At 46.6% G+C, this 20,522-nt stretch overlaps 1 protein-coding gene across 1 annotated transcript in view; it reads left to right on the forward strand.

The window, feature by feature from the left end:
- LOC144110070 (arrestin domain-containing protein 3-like) overlaps positions 1–20,522 on the forward strand; it is a 547,381-nt gene that overhangs the window by 459,722 nt on the left and 67,137 nt on the right. The window contains exons 4-6 of the mRNA XM_077642885.1: positions 1,779–2,005; positions 15,136–15,315; positions 20,317–20,514. Coding sequence (XP_077499011.1) covers positions 1,779–2,005; positions 15,136–15,315; positions 20,317–20,514 — 605 coding nt within the window. The remainder of the gene's footprint in view (positions 1–1,778; positions 2,006–15,135; positions 15,316–20,316; positions 20,515–20,522) is intronic.

Genomic DNA, 20,522 nt, shown 5'->3' on the forward strand with positions numbered 1-20,522 from the left:
CCTTTGACCGGCGAAAACATGGACCTCTATTAACGGTGGAAAGTCGGGGATTCCGGCCTCTGCCAGGATTCTCTCTTTCTGTCTGAGACCCTAGTAAATATCAGGAGGACACTTAAGCTCCACCTTACGTGCACGACGCGACAGCATTAATGGGTTAATGCCCATAAAACAAGGTAACCATGGGGGCTAGTTGGTGTATTGCAGACATAATTTCACCAGCGAAAGTACGAGACACCAGGAGAAGAAAGCAGGACAACGCTGTCCTGTGTTCTTCTTCTCCTGGTGTTATCGTGCTTTAGCTGGTGAAATTATGCCTGGAATGGCCATATATACGGAATAGAACATCGTCTACTTTACATTCATTGATAGCTGGCAGTCTTCATATCACTTTTGGCGCAGTGGCACAGTGGTTAAGCCATGCACCACTGCCTTGCGGTGGTAGGTGCTGCCACCGGTGTGGCTCGTGCGATTCAGGTTGCTGTCCTCGAATAACCTCCCGCGACTAAGATTTCACTGAACCTTTCGTGGTGGCCAGATTGTGATGACGTCACAAGGTCACGTGACCTATGCGGCCCACCCGCAATCTATGAGACCCACTTAGGATGCTTTTCTGGAGATTTTTTGTTAAGTTTTCTCTTAAGGGCATCGACACCGAACCTTAACCCTTAACCTTAACACTTAACCCTTAACTTTATCGCGTTAAAGTTCAGTGGATCAATCACTGGAAATTTCGCTGTCCCCATTTATACTTAGTGGCACGGGCAGGGACACTTTCTTTTTCGTTCTTTTTATCGTCCCAATATAATTTTTGTCCCCATTTATTACCGAACTCCCCATAACCTCTTCTCGACAAGCCAATTTCGTTTCTTTACAGCAATTTCAATTCGTCGTTCCCATCGGAGGTCAGGTCAGTCCCCTAGGGCCGGCACTCCGGCAGTGGTTTCTCTTTGTAGCTTCGTATAACATATCTGGCTTTCACCTTCGGGTGCCAGAAGGCGGCTTGTCCTGCCTAAGACATTACGATTTCTTACGATTCCTTTACGGTTCTTATCGGCGTTAGGCTCAGTAGGCATCAATACTGCGGGCTGAGGCATTTTATTTTACACCCGTTTTTCAATGCCTTACCATATTAAACACCAATCTGCACTTGTTTAAGCTTCTCGCTATCGTTCAGATCTCTTAGTAATTTCCTCTTACGCTCCGCCTTCTTCCTTGAAAAGAGATAGAGGCTGCCACCACCTCTACAGGCCCCCATTGTTTATACTTTGGCGCTGCGACTGCGCACAGAAATAGTGCTGCATTGTTCTGCCACGACATCATTTATTTAGTCATAGCGTGACCAAGCCTTCATTCCAGCATACCATGTATTGTCTGTACGAGATAAAAAAATACTCTGCTGCTATGGCTTTTCTTGTTGCCCAATGCAAGGGATTAGAATAAGACAATAAAAGCCAGAATTTTGATCGTTGTGCTTGTCTAAAAGAGTAAAACGGTAAAATGGTGATTCCGTTCACTGCTGTGACTGGCCACCGAAGTAATGCAGCAAACCGCGAAGTGTGGGCACTTGTTCTAAAATGATCTATTCTCCTTTTATTCATTTTGTACAATACTATAGAAAGTTTGGCACAATTTCCTAGACTTTGCCTGGAAGATCACTGCTAAGAAAGAACAAGTCCGCCTCAGTGCAAACAGCACACGAGCGTCACTTCAGATCAGTCCACAGCGGGTGTCGACAAAGGTTGGTCACGTTTGGCGCATTATTTTACCGTCTCCTGCAGAGAAAAGCGACGGCAGCCTTCCCATCCTACCCCGGGGCCAGCATGCGTTCGGCTTCCGGTTCCAGCTGCCTGAGAGCAACCTTCCCTGCTCATTCGAGTCGAAGCCCTGCACGGTGCGCTACTACGTCAAGGTCACCATGGACATCCCGTACGCATCGCCGCCGCAGGGCATGAAGTACTTCACCATCATCGGACCCCACATCGACTGCATGGACGAGCAGTATCTCGTGAGCCTCTCCTGTCGCAGCTCTTATCCATGCCATTCAGAGGGACACCGGAGATAACTAAGTTTTGTTCTTTGTAATTATTAATGCGATGGCAGTTAGGTTTCCAATTAGCAGTTTACAATTGGTAGGGAGGCGCTGGAAGAGGTAAGGGAATGTGTGTACTTGGGGCAGTTAGTGACCGCAGATCCGTTTGAGAAAAGTGAAATAAATATAAGAACAAGATTGGGGTCAAACACATAAGGTAGGTTTTCTGAGATCATGAATAGCAGTTTACCAATATCTCTCAAGTGAAAAGTATACAATAGCTGTATCTCAGCGGAAAACCACACCTATGAGTCTGAAACGTGGGGGCCACCGGAAAGGGTTCAGCATGAACTGAGGACTACCCTATGGAAAGGAAAATCGTAGATGTAACGTTCAGACAGGAACAGGGAGAGTGGGTGGGGGAACAAACGCGGGTTAATCACACCCTACAGTCGAAATAAAGAGAGGAAATGGGCTTAGGCAGGGCATGTAATGCGAAGGCAAGATAGCCGACGGGTAACGCACTGGTTGCCAAGACAAGGTAAGCGTAGTAGTGGGCAACATAAAGTTAGGTGGGCTGATGAGGTTAAGAAGTTTGGGAGGATAGAGTGGCCGCATATGGCACAGCACTCCAAGCACAAGGCGTGCCCTACATAGACGTGTTGCCTTACCACTTCCAGTACCTCGCTACCAGCGTAAACTGCTGTTTCCTTGCGAGACTATTGAACGTTACTTTGGTTTTCTGCATATCAATTTTTAGACTCACAGTTCTGCACAGGTAAAGGAAGGGTCGAGGTTAAAAGAGAGCTTAGGAAAATTCTTTATCGCACTTAATTTTATGGCTTACATCAGGGGATGTGCTTGAAAGGAAAAGATTATCATTTAACTTGTTACGGCGGCGAATGGCCATCCGAGAACAACTCGCTTATCGGGGCTCATGCCTCAAAGTGATATCGTTTCTCTAGCAGACCACCGGAAAGTCCAAGCTTCGGCAGCCGTTTGAGTAAAGAAGGCGGAACTCTAAGACAGATCTGGCGCAGAAAAATCATGCGTTAGGCTTTATAATGGCACGTTTACGTTAACCAGATTTACAGCTCGAGATCTCCGTGGTTAAGGCGTTCAAGTATTTTGGCTGAAAAATAATGAGAGTGGTAAAATGCGAAAGCAGGGAGAAGACAACAGCACGTTGATCACTAAGTTTGTTCAACAGCACAAGTGCCCAGCGTCTACATAGATCAACATCTCCTTTATAAATAATTTGTACCAACAGCAATGCAGGAATGGAATGAATTTTCAGATTCGACTGTCATGGAACGTGATCCTGTTAAATTAAAAGAGCTGTTACAGCCTTCCTTTGAGCACTAAAATTATCTTAATTGCCTTTCACATTCCATGGTTGATGTACATGATCAACTCATTTGTACTTTCCTTGCTCTATTTGACCGCATTCTTTGAATCTGTGTTAACTGAATTTTGAGTTCGTTGTATTGTATTGTTTTGTATTGTACTGGTTGTATTGATATTCTCTTTATTGTAGCCATTGTATATTTAGACTGCTTTACTGGGTTCTTAATTTTGTTTCAACTTCTTTGAATTTGTTTTCCGTGTATTGTTCGATGTACATCGCCGCTCCCCCCCCCCCCTTATGTAATACGATGTAAAAGGTCTTTAAGAGCCCAATGAATGACGATGATGATGAAATAATAAATAAAACGAAAAGAAACACAGCTGTCTGAAGCATAGAGCACTATGGATATATAATGAACATGAATGGATTCAGGGAATCTAAAAATGCGCAATGATACTTGTAGTGTAGGCGTGAACCGCCCTTGAAGACCGTGAACCATGACAGCAAACGCATGGAACGAAACCCAGTTTATTCAGTGACGCACGCACGTATATATGCACACAACTGTAGCCCTCTGGCGGTGTTCACATTGAAAAGGAAACAAGAACTGACTATACAACAAATTCCCTCCCTTTGTGTTAAGGTTAGTGAATTAGTGGATTAGTACGTATTGCAACATCTCAAAGGATTTACTAATAACAAATGCACATGTACATGTAAACCATTGCAGTTTGACAAAAATGATCACAACACAGTCCGTTCATGCACTCTTCACCTAGAGTTCACACTAGCCTACATGTAGCCATATCGGTCAGGCGGTCGTCTCTTGCGAGGTGGCAGCACACGGCGCGGAGGGTCCGGCGTTGGAAGCAACGCCTCTGTTGTGTCTTGAGGTGGGTCCGGAGTGTAAAGAACTGGTCCGAGCAATCGTGGGGCGTCAGAAGGCGACCCATGCTGGATGCGGACACACTCACCACTCTCGCTGGGGTTCCACGATTGAAGCGGCGCTGGAATCCTCGATAGCATGGCCGCATTCCATATCTTGCCGTCGTCGAGACGGAAAGACGATCGCCCATATTTCTTCGTTACCTTGCGGGGACCCGTGAAAGCGAAGTCTCCCTTGAACGAAGTAGCTGGCTTCTTCACCCGCACATAGTCCCCAACTTTCACAGTAGTCTCTTTCGCAGACCTGCGGCTGTCCGTATACTTCTTACTGTACTGCTGTTGCTTCTTCACCCGTTCGCGCAGGCGCTCCAGCTCAGAGTCTGGGGAGCTGAAAAAGGCAGGCGACGGGTATCCGACAATATCAAGTCTTGTTCTTGGTACGTGTCCATGGAGCAGTAATGCAGGGGTAAGCCCCGTAGTAGCGTGCGGAGTGCAGCGGTAAATTCCAAGGTACTCGATTACTGCTTGACGAAACGGACGCTGCTCTAACGCTGCCACTTGAACAAACGACTTGAAAACTCTGTTGAAGCGTTCAAATTCCCCGTTCGCTTGAGGATGATACAAGGATGAGTGCAGAAGGCGGATGCCACGATCTTTTAGAAATTGCTCAAACTCTCTAGACGTGAACTGTGGCCCATTATCACAAACGACTTCATCCGGGTAACCTTCACGGGAAAATACAGAAAGCAAAAACTTTGTGACTGTAGTGGTGGAGACGTCGGAGCTGAAGTGTACCTCGGGCCACTTCGAAAAATAGTCCACCAGAGTAATCGCAAACCGACAGTCATGCGGAGCTCGCTCCAGGGGTCCCACGATGTCGAGTGCCATCTTTTGCCATGGACCGTCTGGGAATGGCACTGGCTGCAGTGGTGTAGCAGATACTTTGGCGCTCTTGTCTGCTCCCTGGCAGATGCTGCAGGTCTGGATCGGGAGCTCGACTTGCCGATCCATGCCCGGCCACCAAAACCGCTCTCGTAGACGCACCTTCGTCCTGACAATTCCGGGATGGGCCTCATGTGCTGTGGCGATCACTTGCGGAGTCAGTGCTTCTGGAACAATAAGACGCTCTCCGCGGAGCAACAAGTTATCAACAACGAACAATTCTTGCTGTACCTTGCCATATGGCTTAAGTTCAACCGGAAGCAATTTGTGCGAAGGCCACGACGACTGGACGTAAGAAATGACTTGTTGTAACGTGTTGTCTTCAGCTAGACTCTGCTGGAATTGCTCTTTGGTGATGCACGATGGCGCTTGAATGAATGCTACCACTTCGTCTATAGACGTTTCGTCCTGCTGTAACGCAACTGGAAGACGGGACAGAGCGTCTGCAACTTGGTTTTCCAATCCCTTCCGGTATTGCACCGTATAGTTATACCGAAGAATTCGCTCTGCCCGGCGTGCTATGCGCAGCGGCCGTCTACCAGTACCTTGACTTGACAAGAGAGATACCAAAGCCTGGTGATCTGTGTACAGTGTGAAGTGGCGCCCCCAAAGATACGTGTGCCAATGCTCGATAGCCCAGACACACGCGAGCGCTTCACGTTCTCCCACGGCGTACCTTCTTTCTGCAGGCGTCAGAGTCCTTGACGCAAACGCCACTGTGAATAACTTGTGCCCATGCATCTGTTGAAGAACTGCTCCGAGGCCGCAGTCGGATGCATCTGTGGCGACAACGACTGGAAGAGATGCGTCGAACATCCGGAGCACTGTCCCGGAATCGAGCATGGACTTAACCTTTTGAAAGCTGGCATCAACATTATCAGACCAAATAAACGGCACATTCTTGCGAAGAAGGGCCAGCATAGGCTCGACAACATGTGCTAAATTTGGAACGAACTTTGCGTAATATTCCACTAAGCCAAAGAAGGATCGAAGACCAGCAGCATCCGTGGGAGCAGGGATGTTTTTGATGGATTCTATCTTCTCAGGTTGCGGAATGATGCCATCGGGCGTGACTTTGTGGCCCAAGAATGAAAGTTCATTTGTGCAAAATACAAACTTGTCATTTAGCTTGAGCCCTGCTTCTTTTATACGCCTGAGAAGGGTCGCAAGGTTTGCCCAGTGGTCGTTTTCACTCTTTCCAAAAACGATGATGTGGTCATGTAAAACAAGACACCAGAACATCCTTGAAGAATTTGCGACATCATGCGTTGGAAGGCCGAGGGGGCGGAAGCTAATCCAAAGCACACACGCTTGAAGCGATAAAGTCCATCGTGTGTTACGAAGGCTGTTAAATCACGGCTCTCTGGATGTAGCAAAACTTGGTGATAAGCAGATGCCAGATCTAACTTGGAAAGCTGTGTTGCACCCACAAGGCTGTGCAGAAGTTCTTCAGTGTGGGGAAGCGGAAAATTGTCCGGCACGACGACCTTGTTGGCTTCTCGAAGGTCGACACAGAGGCGAATCCCTCCATCCTTTTTTTTTACCACGACGATAGGGGAGACCCATTCTGATGCGTTGACGCGCTCAATCACATCCGTCTCTTCCAGCCGACGAAGTTCTTCTGAGACCAAAGGTCGTAATGACAGTGGTAGGCGGCGAAGCTTAGACGCAGTGGGTTGGACGGATGGACGCGTTTTGACCTGGTGAACAAAAGTCTTAGCCAGACGAATGCCCTCTCCAAACAGACAATGGAACTCTTTTCTTAAGTAGCTGGGGAGCCCAGAATAACACGGATGCGTTTGTTTTACAGAACATCGTTCTTGGCTACCAGCTGCAGTGGCAGTTGTCTCAAGGCAACAAAGGGATGGGCCCTCAATTCGTAGATTAAGAGGTCTAATCGCATCGATATCGAGAAGCGAAGTGCCCCGATACACGACATAAAACAAAATGGATGCTGTACGAGCCATGTACGTAACCTCAGAGAGAAAACATCCATGCACCGGTATGGGCTGTCTTGAATAGTCCAATAATTTAACTAGCGGGGCAGTACAGTGTGCTTTACTGGAGAAATGCTGGTTGAAGAGGCTGTACGACATAATGGAAACTGCTGATCCCGAATCAACTAAGAATGCTACGCTGGTGTTTCCTACTAAGACATCAATATGAATACCAGGGTGAGTGGATGCGGCCACTACCAGAATGATTGCAACGTCACTGCGTTCTTCGCTGCTTAGTTCCCGAACAGAAGCAACGCGTCGATCCTTATTGCACACTGACTTGAAATGGCTGACCCGACCTCAGCAATGGCAGCGTTTCCCTTTAACCGGGCAGTGGAACGACGCAGCCGAGTGCTGATTAGAACCGCAACGAAAGCAGTGGAAGGGGGCGTTGTTCTTAGGTGCAACATGCTGTACACTTGCAGACGCAAAAGCTTGGACGTCTTGAGTTGTCTGTTCTAGCTGAGTGGCCACAAGCACAGCACGCGAAAAAGAAAGATTCGAGCCATTGAGCAACAGACGCTCACGGACATGTTGCGGAGAAATGCCTGTCAGGAATTGATCCCGGAGCGCATCCTCAAGCACGGCGAACGAACAAGCAGCTGCATGCTCACGTAATGCAACAACATACTCGTTGATAGATTCATCTGGCTGCTGGACGCGTTTTCGAAAACGCTGACGTTCTACGACGATATTAGTTCGGGTGGTAAAATGGTTCCCCAAGGCTGTAACCGCATCGTCATATGGCGAAGGTGCCGTCTCTGTCTGTTTTGGCAACAGTCCGGTGCTTGCGCCCTCACTATCTGCTGGCAGATCCTTAGCGGTAGCGCTCTCACCTTTTTTGGCGTCTTTGGTTGACACAGGAAGCGTGAAGAATATTCGCTGGCCTTCGACGCCCAAACTCTGGATAAGAAGGGCTTTGCGACGCTCTGCCGAAAAATCAGACGCTCCCGAAGCCAGCATGTAGCTCTCGAATAGTCGCACCCATTGTGACCAAGGAACAGTCGGGCGACCTGGAACAGGCAGAAATGGGGGTGGTGGTACGAGTCCGGAAAAGCTCATGACTGGAAGCGAAAAGGTTGATACGCCCGCTCTTCCGTTCATCCTCGTCGCCAATGTAGTGTAGGCGTGAACCGCCCTCCAAGACCGTGAACCATGACAGCAAACGCATGGAACGAAACCCAGTTTATTCAGCGACGCACGCACATATATATGCACACAACTGTAGCCCTCTGGCGGTGTTCACATTGAAAAGGAAACAAGAACTAACTATACAACAATACTGTGACTGACGTTTCCCAACTATGGTGAGTGCTCGGTATCTGCGACAAATTATGTACTTGAAGTACAGCTAAAGGCCGTCGACAGGCTTGCTTTGGGTGAAAATGGGGCACCACTATTCAAACAGCAAAGATGATATGAAATAGTCTACCATCTAAGTGCACGAGGCAAAGGGTGAGTATGAGGAACGATGGAGAAAAATGGAGGGGAAGTGTTGGGTGGTGAAAGCTTTCAGATGCTCGCACTACTGCAGTACGGAAGCTTTGCTCACGGAAGAGAATAACTAAATAAGGTTTCAAAGGGAAGAAAGGCAAGTAAAAGAGCCTGAAAGAAATCGCATGAAACTAAGAAAATATTGTTAGGCACGGTGAAAATTTCGTTACCTGTCAAGAAGCGGTCGTCTATTCTCTGCCCATGCCTTGTGGGAAGAGGTACGTTGGACAGACGGGCCGCTGTCTCAACAGAAGATTAAAAAAGGATCATGACAATGTCGCACGTGTGGCCACTTCAGGCCACGTAGCCAAACATTGTAGAGCCTGCAAAACAGAAGAAACGAAAGAAAGTGGCAATGAAGCCTGTGAACCGCTGCACAGGGAACGCAGCGTGATAGGAAAACATCGTGACGCATTGACAAGAGAAATAATCGAGGCACATATGATTGCAAGATTGCAGGGTTTTTGTATAAGCGCACCTTCAATAGCATTGTCACAGAAAGAGATGAAGTATCTTGATTGCTAGATTTGACACGTTCCACACTTCCGCCGGTACTAGTTACTTCCGCGCATGTTTTTCTGATGTTTTCGTGCTTTATTTCCTTTCTGGTAGCCAGTAAGTATAAAAGCTTGCTGGCCGTCCAACAAAAACCAGTTGTCAGTTAGCGCTCTGTTGTGTGGCTTGTGTGAGTAACTTCTGTCCCGCCTTTAGCGCTGTAGATATGGAAGTTAAACATCAACTCGCCCAGCATACTGTTTTGTGACTAAGACGATGCTGGCAGTGGCAAGGAACGGAGCGCTCGCGCCGAAGAATGAGACGGATTGACTGATGGCCGCTGGCCTAGTGTTGTTGTGGTTTGCCATTTTGTGAGGAAAGCAACAACAACACTAGGCCAGCGGCCATCAGTCAACCCGTCTCGTCTCATTCTTCGGCTGGCCGTCACGTAACATTTGGTGTGAGGTGCGGAGTTCATCCCCATTTTGGTCCTGGAGTTTCCGCGCATGCGCCCGCCGTGTTCGTCGGCTGTGAGTTCCTGGCCTGCGTCGCCCTACTGTGCCCCAGCCTTTCAGACCCTAACCGATCTCGCCGTTGTTCCTCCGCCCTGTCTACCGCCCAGACCACTCGCACGATGAACTGATCCTGACGCAAGGACCCGACCTGCCGACCGCACCGACCCAAGACGCTGCTCACACGTGACAACACCATTCCCCTGCCCATGCCGTTCGGCGCGTCCTGTGGCCTCGGCTGTCGGCTGCTGGTGACCTGCACCCAAGAAGCTTCGCCGACCAGGAATCATTCAGCCATCTCCTCCATCGTGGCGGCCAGCACCTCACCCCTTTCTCGTTCCTGTCCAACCATCCTCTGAAGCCCATCACCATTTCGCGCGTCTGATTGCCACCGATCGGGACGATCGCTGGCTGTCCCCGGGTAGTATGACGAAGAAGACGTAGCTTGCAATGGCGCGGGACAGAGCCCTCGCGCTAAAACAGCGGCCATTCAAATCATCTCGTTAACCATCAGTCAACCCGTCTCATTCTTCGGCTGGCCGTCACGTAACAATACAATCACCATCACCAGCCCGACTACAGGCACCGCAGGACAAGAGCCTATCCCATATCTCTGCAATTAACCCTCTCCTGTTTCTACCTACCGACCTACCTATCCACCCATTTACATACCTATTACCTACCCACCTACCTAAGCAAACAAGGAAAAGGAAATGAGGGGCTCGTTATACATATGACAGACACCAACAGCCACAGAAACCAAGGAGCAAAGGGGATATTTTTTTAGCTTGTGCTGTTGGTGAATGAAGATTATTAGTGAATATTTGATGGCTTATAGATAGTTTATTAGAAAGCAGAGGAAACAATCTTCTATCAACACCACAAATTTTTAAAAATATGCCCTATGCTTCTTGGTTTCCATGGCTGTTGATTTCTGCCTTACCCACATAACTGTACCATTGAGAGGGTAGCATCTTGTCAGCCGCATGGCTTCGGAAGTTAAAAAAAGCTTTTACGGCACTAAACCTGGGTAAATGGCTACAACACTAGCCATGCCATTGTCCAATATATCGGACCACGGCATTTTTGGTTTGTTTGCTTATTTCTACCTGTGTAGACTTCACTACGCCTACAATACATGATACGCAACGCCCAAATTCTTTCCAAACAACAAATGGCCATAACTTATCTACGTTTAAAGGGGCTCTGAAACACCTTCCGAGGAGAGCACGTTGACTAAGTTAAACACTGCACTGTGTTTCCATGAAAACCGAAGCCAAATAGTACTCTTCTACACGCAGCAGACGACCCAGAATCGCGCGTCAAAGTTTTCGAGCCCTTCCCGGCGACTTTTTCATGCTCACACCCTCCTTCGTCCCCCGCATCTGCGTAGACAAGGTTTGAGGTGGCCATTGGCTACATTCTTTCAGACGTCAGGCAGCTACCCTGGCCGCGGCCAATAAGCCGCTTATCTCCGGCGGGTCGGGAAGCTCCGCTCACAGAGGGGGGTCGGCGAAGGAGCGCCTGCCTTCCAGCGTGCAAAAAGTGACGTGAGGAGAGGGAAAGGCGCGAAGACGCTGAAGTTCAAATTTTAACTACAGATAACTCAGCTTCTACAAAGTTCATTTAAAAAATCCTTGCTGGACACTATTCCTGAAGCGGCGTGCTTCAATATCCCAGGCATGCCCCAACTTTAAGAGAGCCCCCTACACAGCCCCTTTAAGTGTACATTCAAAAATACCTGTCTTCAGTCCATCCTTTCAATGAGCGATCCAAACAAAGCTTAGACGAGTTCTTGCACACTTTAAAGCTAATATACAGGGATGGTTTTCCTATGAATACCGTGCAAAGAAATCGGCTCTTTCGCAAACTGTGGCTAACTCCCAAGCTTTTTCGCCGGATACGTTTCAAAAACAGGCTGTATCATAACTTTACTAAGACAAGACAACCCACTATGTTACGCACATTTAAGAATTACCGAAAGCGCCTTAAAGGGAACCACACACAGATAATCAGTGCATTGTTTTGTCTTTTGGTTGCATAGAATGAGTAATAGCGATGCTATTAGCATCGGTCGAACCGCGTGTACCTCAGTTTTCAATATTTTCATTAGCTCGCACAAACTCATGGCGCTGACGGTGTCACCACACAGTGGCGGTTTTTAGCAGTGGATATGACATCACTGGGCGGGAGCTTGATGATTGGACAAACAGTAAACATACTGCAAATTGTGTTAATAAATATAGACATGTTTTGTCAAGTTGACGCGTTTTGTGTTAAATCAACAAAACCAACTTGGTTGCCTTAGATAAAAGAGCTGTAAAGCAAGTAAAAATAAAATACCCCACAAGAGGCTCTGGCTATTTTTTGGCTTCGAAGGAGTTTGCGCCTCTCTGTACACATACTACGACCTAGCGCACAGCGCTTCTGGCTACTCTCTATGTATCTGAGAACGGCTTAGCTGAATCGATACGATCGAGCCATTGCACTCCATAAGCGTTCGTTTCGATCCCAAAGAAGGATGCAAAGAAAAAAGCAATTCGTTTCACATTTAGCGGTGCGCATTGCGGCTTGTGGACGATTACCGGGCGGCAGCGCCAGATCGCGCCACGTTCCCGTCAACAGCAGTCAACAGCACGCGCGCCTTGCTCGCCGTGACCAACCAGCGCGTTTCTACTAGCGGCCATGGTACGCAGTAAGCAGTAGCGGTACGCGCTATCCTAAAGGTATCTAGTATCTTTCGCAGGCCGCCGCTTCGTCGCAGTATCTCGCGCTCGAGTTGGGATCCTCAAGTCAGGGAATGTCACTGATCAGTGCTCCCTTCTGCGCCGTCGACGTGACGATGAAGCATCGCTGGGTCAACCGGGCGTTCAAATGGCTGTTGTAACAATGAAAACGGAGCTACCGGCCTTGGTATGAACGAGTTACAGCGATTAGGCAACCATGGTGCGCAAACTTCGGCGACGGGCTCAGAGAGGCTGTTCTGATTGGTCCCCCCAAGTATCGTCATTGGGAGAGTGAAATGAGATTGGGAAGCAGCGCGAAAATCGAGTTGAGGGCAGCATTTTGTTTGCTTGTATTTTGAAATTTCTTCATTGAATAATTCCCGTTCCTATGCATCGATTCCTGAAATTATTTTTGAGCCAGCATCTCTGTGACGTAAAGAATACATCTAAAGTGTAACCGGCATCCGTTCAAGCAGTGCTTCTCAGCCCCTTTAACAAAGAACTCTAAAAGACGACAACTGAACATCTTGCTAATAAATTAGTTTTAAATAATGGCCACTCAAAAATCATGCGGAAGAAGCTGAGTAATTTTTTAGCCCGCAGTAGTAATCAAAATCCTATTTCTTCGATTGAAATATATGATGCTGAAATTACCGGACAGGATTTAGCAGACACATTTAATAAGCATTTCTTCAGCTTTTATAGGGCTGTTCTTGTTGATAACGATCTAAGTGACGTCACTTGGATTCAAAATTCAATATTTCTTAAACATATGCAGGAAGCTCAGGTATGGACGCCTTTTTGTGCAGTGTATATCAATACGGCTTGTGACGTCGACGGGATGCAGATGAAGCCGGTTCGATTAATTCTTGAACTTTTGTTGCCATTTGTTACACATATCATGAAACTGTGTATGTCAAATGCTGTTTTTCCTAGCGGTATACAATGTGCACTTGTGTCTTTCGTTTACAAAATGCTGACAAAAACAAAGTCAACAATTACAGACAACTATGAATACCTCCAACATTGTCCAAATTGCTTGAAAAAATTATCTATAAGCAACTTCTTTCTTTTTAATCTGAAAAAACTATAGCTACGAGCACGGATTGTTGTTTTAGAAAACACTTATCCACTGAATCTGCTTTTTTGTACCAGAAAGAACACATAACTTAAGGAGGTTCAGCAAAATCGAATAGTCATTAGTGTCTTTATTGATTTTACAAATCGTTTGGTCTTATTAATAAAAATTTGCTACTCCTAAAGCTTGAACAAAAGGGTTTCGGGGGCACGTAGTGTCCCTCATAATATCATGCATAGCATATGGCAAACAGGAAGTTACATTACAAGGGTTCACATCTGAAATGCATCCTGTCTGTTCTGGTGTTCCTGAAGGAAGTATTCTTGGTCTGTTTCTCTTTAATGTCTACACTAATAACATAGTTCGTGTTGTGCCGCTTGCAAAATTCGTTATTTATGCGGATGACACAAGTGCATATGTGGGGAAAATTTAAGTGACTTCGTAATTAAAGCAAACTACGTGTTATAACGATTAGTCCAATGGACACTGAAAAACGCATTACAATGTATCAAAAGAAAGGAAGTTGTGACCTTCCGATCAAAAACAAGTTAGTTCATTCAAGTAATACTACATATTTAACATCCTTTCCTTTAGAAGTAGTAGCAACGTTCAAAACATTGTAAGTTGCATTTCATCAATATATGTCTTGGCGCGATGATATATTGCACTTAATTACGAAATTGTCCCAAACTCTTGGTCTTCTCTACCGCAATTGGCACGTACTTGCAAAAAGTGCAACGCTCCTAACTTATAATTCCCTATTAAATTCTCGCCTTAGTTACTGTGGCTTGGTCTGGGGCTCTGCAACTCAAGCAAACTTACACAAGATAGGTGTAATAAAAAAAGAACTTTCTGAGTCTTCTTGGAAACGTCCCGCGGGCTTACCACACCTCTGAAATTTCCCCCAAGTACGGAATCATTCCCACACAAAAACGTTGGCTTATCGTCTGTGTCGAGCTCTTAAATAAGACTTGTCTAATTACACGTCTTTTCTTCAAGCACGCAAAAACGAATTTCGACATACGCAGCAAGACGCGGGGATCAATTGGAAATATAAACATATCGATCTGCCTAGGGGCTGCACACGTTAGAAAAAAGGCTGCAACGAATACTTAACCAACTTTAAGAACAAAATATTATCTAGAGGATGTCTCATTTAAAAGTTTGGCGGAACTGTTTCTCTCGCACACATGACCTTTCTTGCTCTTAGCACTAGCTTTTTTTTTTCCCTTGAGCGTGCTTTTTTTTGAACGAGTGCTATTGCTTTTGTGTTTTCTGTTTTCTTACCCGTACTCTGATCCAAAGATGTCAGCGACTCGCTTTGCTGCATGCTTTTTATAGTTTATTGTGATATTGTTTCACTTCGTGGTGATATTTTAAAGAAATGTGCTTCTCGACCTCATATATGCTATTGCCAAAATGTAGGCGTCCATGCTGGGCTTTGTCAAGCTGTCAATGGGCAGCGTTTACTCCGGGCCTCTGTCATCATGTGCGACGTGATGGTCGAATAAAGATTATTATTATCATCATCATCATGATCATCTTAGAGGGATGCATGTCGTGATTCAGATGCCTGCCTTGGCACGGCGATTACAGGAGAGGTTACATATGTGACCGGCGTGTGCGCAGAAACCGTTGATGGGCCAAGACAAGCGTGCAGTGTGCTGCCTCTGTTGCCAGAAGGGAGTGGTGAGCTTGCGTAGCGCCCTCGAACGGTCTGCTTACTGCTGCGGGGAGAGTCTGCGCCTGAAGGCCGATATCGACAACCAGAGCGAAGAGGAGGTGCGCCTGAAACTCAAGCTCATCCAGGTGAGTGAGCAAAGCGCTGCTGCTGCAAAGAGCGTGCGTCCGTGCTCTCCACAGCGGCAACATCCGCCGCACGCCACCTCCAGCACCAAATAGTTGCAATTACGTAGGATTAAGCTTCATGAAGAAAAAATGTGGTAGGGAACAAACGCGGGTTAATGACATCCCGGAAATCAAGAGGAAGAAATGGGCTCGGGTAGAGCAGGTAATGCGAAGGCAAGATAACCGCTGATCCTTAAGGGCAATGGAGTGGATCCCAAGATAAGGCAAACGTAGCAGGGGGCGACATAAAGTTAGGTGGGCGGATTAGATCAAGAAGTTTGCAGGGATAAGGAAGACGCAGTTCGCAAAGGACAGGGTTAATGGAGAGACATGGGAGAGGCCTTTGCCCTGCAGTGGACATAGTCAGGCTGATGATGATAATGACGATGACGATGATGCGAGTAGACGTGCGAAAGCATGTGTTTAGCCTGGTTGGCTCGTGGTTTTGCTTTGCTGAGTCGACGGCACGTCTGGCTCCTATGTTATACTCAGGTTAAGCACTCATCGAGGCTAAGCTGATCCGATCTGTTGGCGCCGCTGACGAAAGTTCATAAAGACGGCGATGTGCAACGCACACCGCGAGACTGTGTTGCAGGTGAACACGAGGTCAGCGACTCCACCGCGGGCTCTTCATGGGCTGCTCGCCTGCTAGGTTTGGCGAAGGTGAACCTCAAGGTCACTCTTCCATCGGCTATAGCTAAAGCAGGCGCGACGCTCCCTCCGAACTTACCCGAGCTTCCTCCCATTGGCTGCCGCTGGTGCGACGCTCCTTCGAACCAACCCGAGCTTGAAAGTTATTCTGAGGCTTCATGCGAGATTCTTTGTTCGAACCATGTGAAGTAGTACTTTCGCACTGAAACCAGGCATGTTAGTCTTAAAATTTGCTAATTGATCGAGACAGCGATGACGTCAAGGGGACAAATGACATGGCCGAGCTCAGATTGGTCACGGATGTGTGACGTCATGAGACCACATGACGTTGCCAAGTGGGCAGTTGGCAGGTGGCATGACTGAGCGCTGATTGGTCGCCAGGGTGTGCGAAATCAGAGATCACGTCTCAGGGCCGAGTTTTCAGGTGCGCTGCTGCATGGCAAATCGCGGTTGAGGGCTCGGCGGATGGTGGCTTCGTGCCGACATGTCTAGAAAGCTCCGCGTATCAGGTCAGAAAGTAGTTACAACCAATGCAGCGTGTGTCTAGCGTAGTGGAAAATCTCGGCCACGGAAGTATGTCGCCGCAGACGGAGTATTGGTGGCTGCACTGGGTCAGCTTATGCGGCGAGCAGCTCTGAAGGAGGAGCAGAAGTAGGCCGAGCGGTCTGAAGATTTTAACCCTGTCGCATTCTGAACACGTGACGTAACTAAGTGTCTCTTACTTTTTTTTCTGCCATGGGCTTTTTCTCCCGCAGAGCGATGGGCCCGGGGGCTATTTTTTTCCGTTCCGCAGCTCAGAACAGCACTGGCAGGCGAAAACGTTTGGCACAGGTTTGGACGCATGCTGCGCCATGGAGCGCTTGCTGCAGCCCCCTAGCACCCGCGAACGACGGCGATAGAGCATGAGGTGGGCACATCTTAAACAAGCCGGAAGTCGAGCTAACAGTAGCCCAAGTAGTCTGCCTTAGAGCCAAGTCGGTAGTTGTAATTAAAGTATTGATTAAGTTATTAAAATTGGTTAAGTTATTAAATTCTAAGCTATTATGAAGCAACAATAAATATTGGAATTTTGAATTAACGCTACAGACAGTAAAGAACGCAAAAATTTTGGCACTTTTGTCTCGTCTTCAAGCCACAGGTAGGTTCGAAAAAAATAAATGAACTATTAAATGTTCTAGCCAACAAGCCAGCAGGACGTTATAGACGTGCACCAAACTTTATTCGCGGAATCGCCAGTCTCAAATTCGCTTAGTTATTCATTCAAGTGCAGCTTGAACAGCGCAGTAAAACGGTGGCTCTTGCCCTAAGCAACAAACACCCTCGACTTAGGAACTATTTCAATGAAACAATTAACGTCTACAACCACAGGCGCAGCCAAAATCAAACAGCGCAAGCTGAATTGCATTTGTTTGCGCAATTAAGCGCCGAGATACTTTGCCGTTTTCGTAATGTAGCAGTCTGAGTACAGAAACTGTGCCTCTCGCACAAATGCCGCTAGAGAAATTTGATCACGCGTGAGCGGTGTTCATGAACTAGCCTCTAGGAACGGAATATACGTCACTGTCGTACAAGACACTGTTATACGAATATTGAAGGTAATGGTTTATTTATCTGATATGTAGCAAAACTTTCATTTTTTGCAATAATGCCTACGGACGATGCAGGTCTCTGTAATAAATAAAAAAATGTTTCCAGCGGTCGCATCGAACAGTTATGACTGCCATAGATAACCAATCGGCCACGCGCTTGACAATCAGAAAAACGTGAATAGAAAAGAAAGTACAAGCCTGCCGTCGGGTGATCTGCGCATATATAGATTGTTATAGTGAGATCTTACATTATATGAATAAATTGCTTCATGAACGGTTTCCCGCTCAAAAAACGCCTTTGCCCAGAATCGCTGCGTATGCCACCTGAGAACTTGAGTGTGCGTTTCCGGAGGCGCCAAGTAAATCGAGCTCACATGGCGCTAACCCATATTTGCATATCGGCCGTCATTCACGGGCTAACTGATATTTCTGGTTATGCATCTACCTTGCATGACGAAAAAGCTAGCGGACAGCTCCTGAAGAGCTGACCATCGCGCGTTTTGTACCGACTGCCTTCCGCGCGCTAGGAACAACATAGCGGCACAGGCAAAAGGGGCATTCATTCTGCAGCTGCTTGTAACCGAGCTTACAAACGAGGATAGGAAGTTTGTCGCTGCGCAGACAATCTGTTCCGCCCATACAGCGCGTCTTCTATATAATCGTATAGACTTACCGTGAGAGGACGATTTAGTTGGATTTCGTTGGAAACGTAACAAACGGGAGAACGGGTAGCACGGGAGAACATGCCGACGACACCGACACATCCGCGCAACAGTTGCTTGTACCCCGAATGATTTTCCGCCGTCTCTTGGAAAAAGGGGTAAAACGTGAAACCCATTTCACTGGCGTATCTTCACCATTCGCACTCTTGCCGTGTGTAGCGTAATCTGGTAACAGACGACGTTTGATGTATTCTCCACTCGCGCTTTAAAAACCGCATTGTTTTCGCGAAAACAAAACCGAAACTTACTTGTCTAACCATACGTGTCGTTTCTCCCACCGAATAATATGTGCACACTTTTCGAATAACTAAAAATTTTAAAACAAAGTATTTGTGTGTTTGGGTTTAGAAAACTGATATGTGGACGACACCAGCGTGTCATCGGCTCCGAAGCAGCAGGTATGTGGGGAGGAATGATAAAAAAATACTGGCATTGTGATCGTTGTGTCGCAGCACTTTTGCATTGCATGTGAATGCAAACCGCAAAGTTATAAATGCAAGATGCTAATCGCGCATTGCACCGTGTTTTTTGATACTTTTGTAACGATGTTTCTAAGAGATGGGCACATCATTTAATTCCCACACACATGTTTCCCCTCTTTATTTTCAGGGTTTTAAAGAGAAATGTGGAAACGCTTTTGAAACGTTTCTGAGTTAAGCGCGTTGGGCAGTAACGATAGAACGATGAAATGGCATTGTTTCGATAGATTTTTTTAAGGGAGAGCGGGTTCGTTTGATGTCGTACAGTTTGCGGCCACGCTTACTTCAGGAATGGCTTTTCCTCGCTTCACCTGCTAACATTAAATTTCCTTTATTTGTGTTTGCAATATAAATCACCGCATAAAGAAAAGGAGCTGTTCAAGGCTTCTAAAAACAGTATACAGGAGGGCGTTGCTGTGTCCTCACCCAATACTTTATTAATTTTCGAAACAGCGAAGACTGTAGAGGACTCTATAGCTAAGGTCAACCGTTGCAGGGTTCCCCTTGGCACGAAGTACAAAAAGAAGTTGAAATGATATAGATTTAGTCAAAAGACAGTGAATAGATTGTTATACACTTCGGCCTATGAATAGTCTGTAGACTGTCTATAACCAAAAGCAGGTTAAGGCTGTCATAGACGTAGGCATTAGATAGTCTATTGACTGTCTACAGACAAAAGAAAATTAAGGTAATTATTGAAAATCCGTGATAGACTTTAGTCTATAGACCGTCTATAGACAAACGAATATAAAGGTTTTTACGGACTTCAGTCTAAAGGTCGTCTATTCACCGTCTATAGACAAAAGTAAATTAAGGCGGTTATAGATTTTATAGATAGTCCATATACCACCTGTAAACAAAAGGAAATTAAGATTGTCGTAGCCTTAGGCAATAGATAGTCTATAGACCATCTATAAGCAAAAGGAAATTATGGCTGTTGTAGACTTTAGTCTAGATGTAGTCTATATACTGTCTATAGACAAAAAGGAATTAAGGCTGTCATAGACTTAGACTATGGGTAGTCTGTAGACAAAAGAAATCAAGGTGGTTACAGACATTAGTCTTCTTGCCTAGACCGTCAAGGCAAAAAGAAAAATTAAGGCTGTTATATACTTTGGTCTATAGATAGCCTATTGACTGGCTATAAACAAACCGAATTTAAGGCGGTTATTGACTTTAGTGTATGGTAGTCTGCAGACCGTCCATACACAAAATGAAATTAAGGCATTTAGACTTCCGTCTTTATATGCTGTATAGACCGTCTGTAGAGAAAGGAAAATTAAGGTTATTCTAGACCTTCGTGTATAGATAGTCTATAGACCGCATATAGACGAAAAGAAATTAAGGCGGTTGTAGATTTTGCTCTGTGAATAGTCTATAAACTGTCTGTAGACAAAAAGTAAAGTCTAAAGGAGTCTGTAAAAAGTGTATAAAAAGTCCGTGGAAGTTTTGCCGCAGCCTTTCTCGATCATCATTATTCGACGCTGTTCCCCCAGCACAGCGTGATGCTCTGTGTCGCAGCACGTGGAGTTCTTCATCGACCGTGGCGTGCTGGGCGTGAACAAGGAGGCGACGCACACGGTGCTCGAGTACCGCGGCGACCAGATCCACCCGCACACGCGCCACAAGTTCGACAGCTCCAACAGCCTCGTGGTGCCCGTGATGCCTCCGACGCTGGTTGGAGTCTGCCGCCTCATGCAGATGTACTACGTTCTCAAGGTGGGCGC

Source organism: Amblyomma americanum, chromosome 11 (genome assembly GCF_052857255.1).
Source record: "Amblyomma americanum isolate KBUSLIRL-KWMA chromosome 11, ASM5285725v1, whole genome shotgun sequence".
In the NCBI taxonomy this organism is placed as follows: domain Eukaryota; kingdom Metazoa; phylum Arthropoda; class Arachnida; order Ixodida; family Ixodidae; genus Amblyomma; species Amblyomma americanum.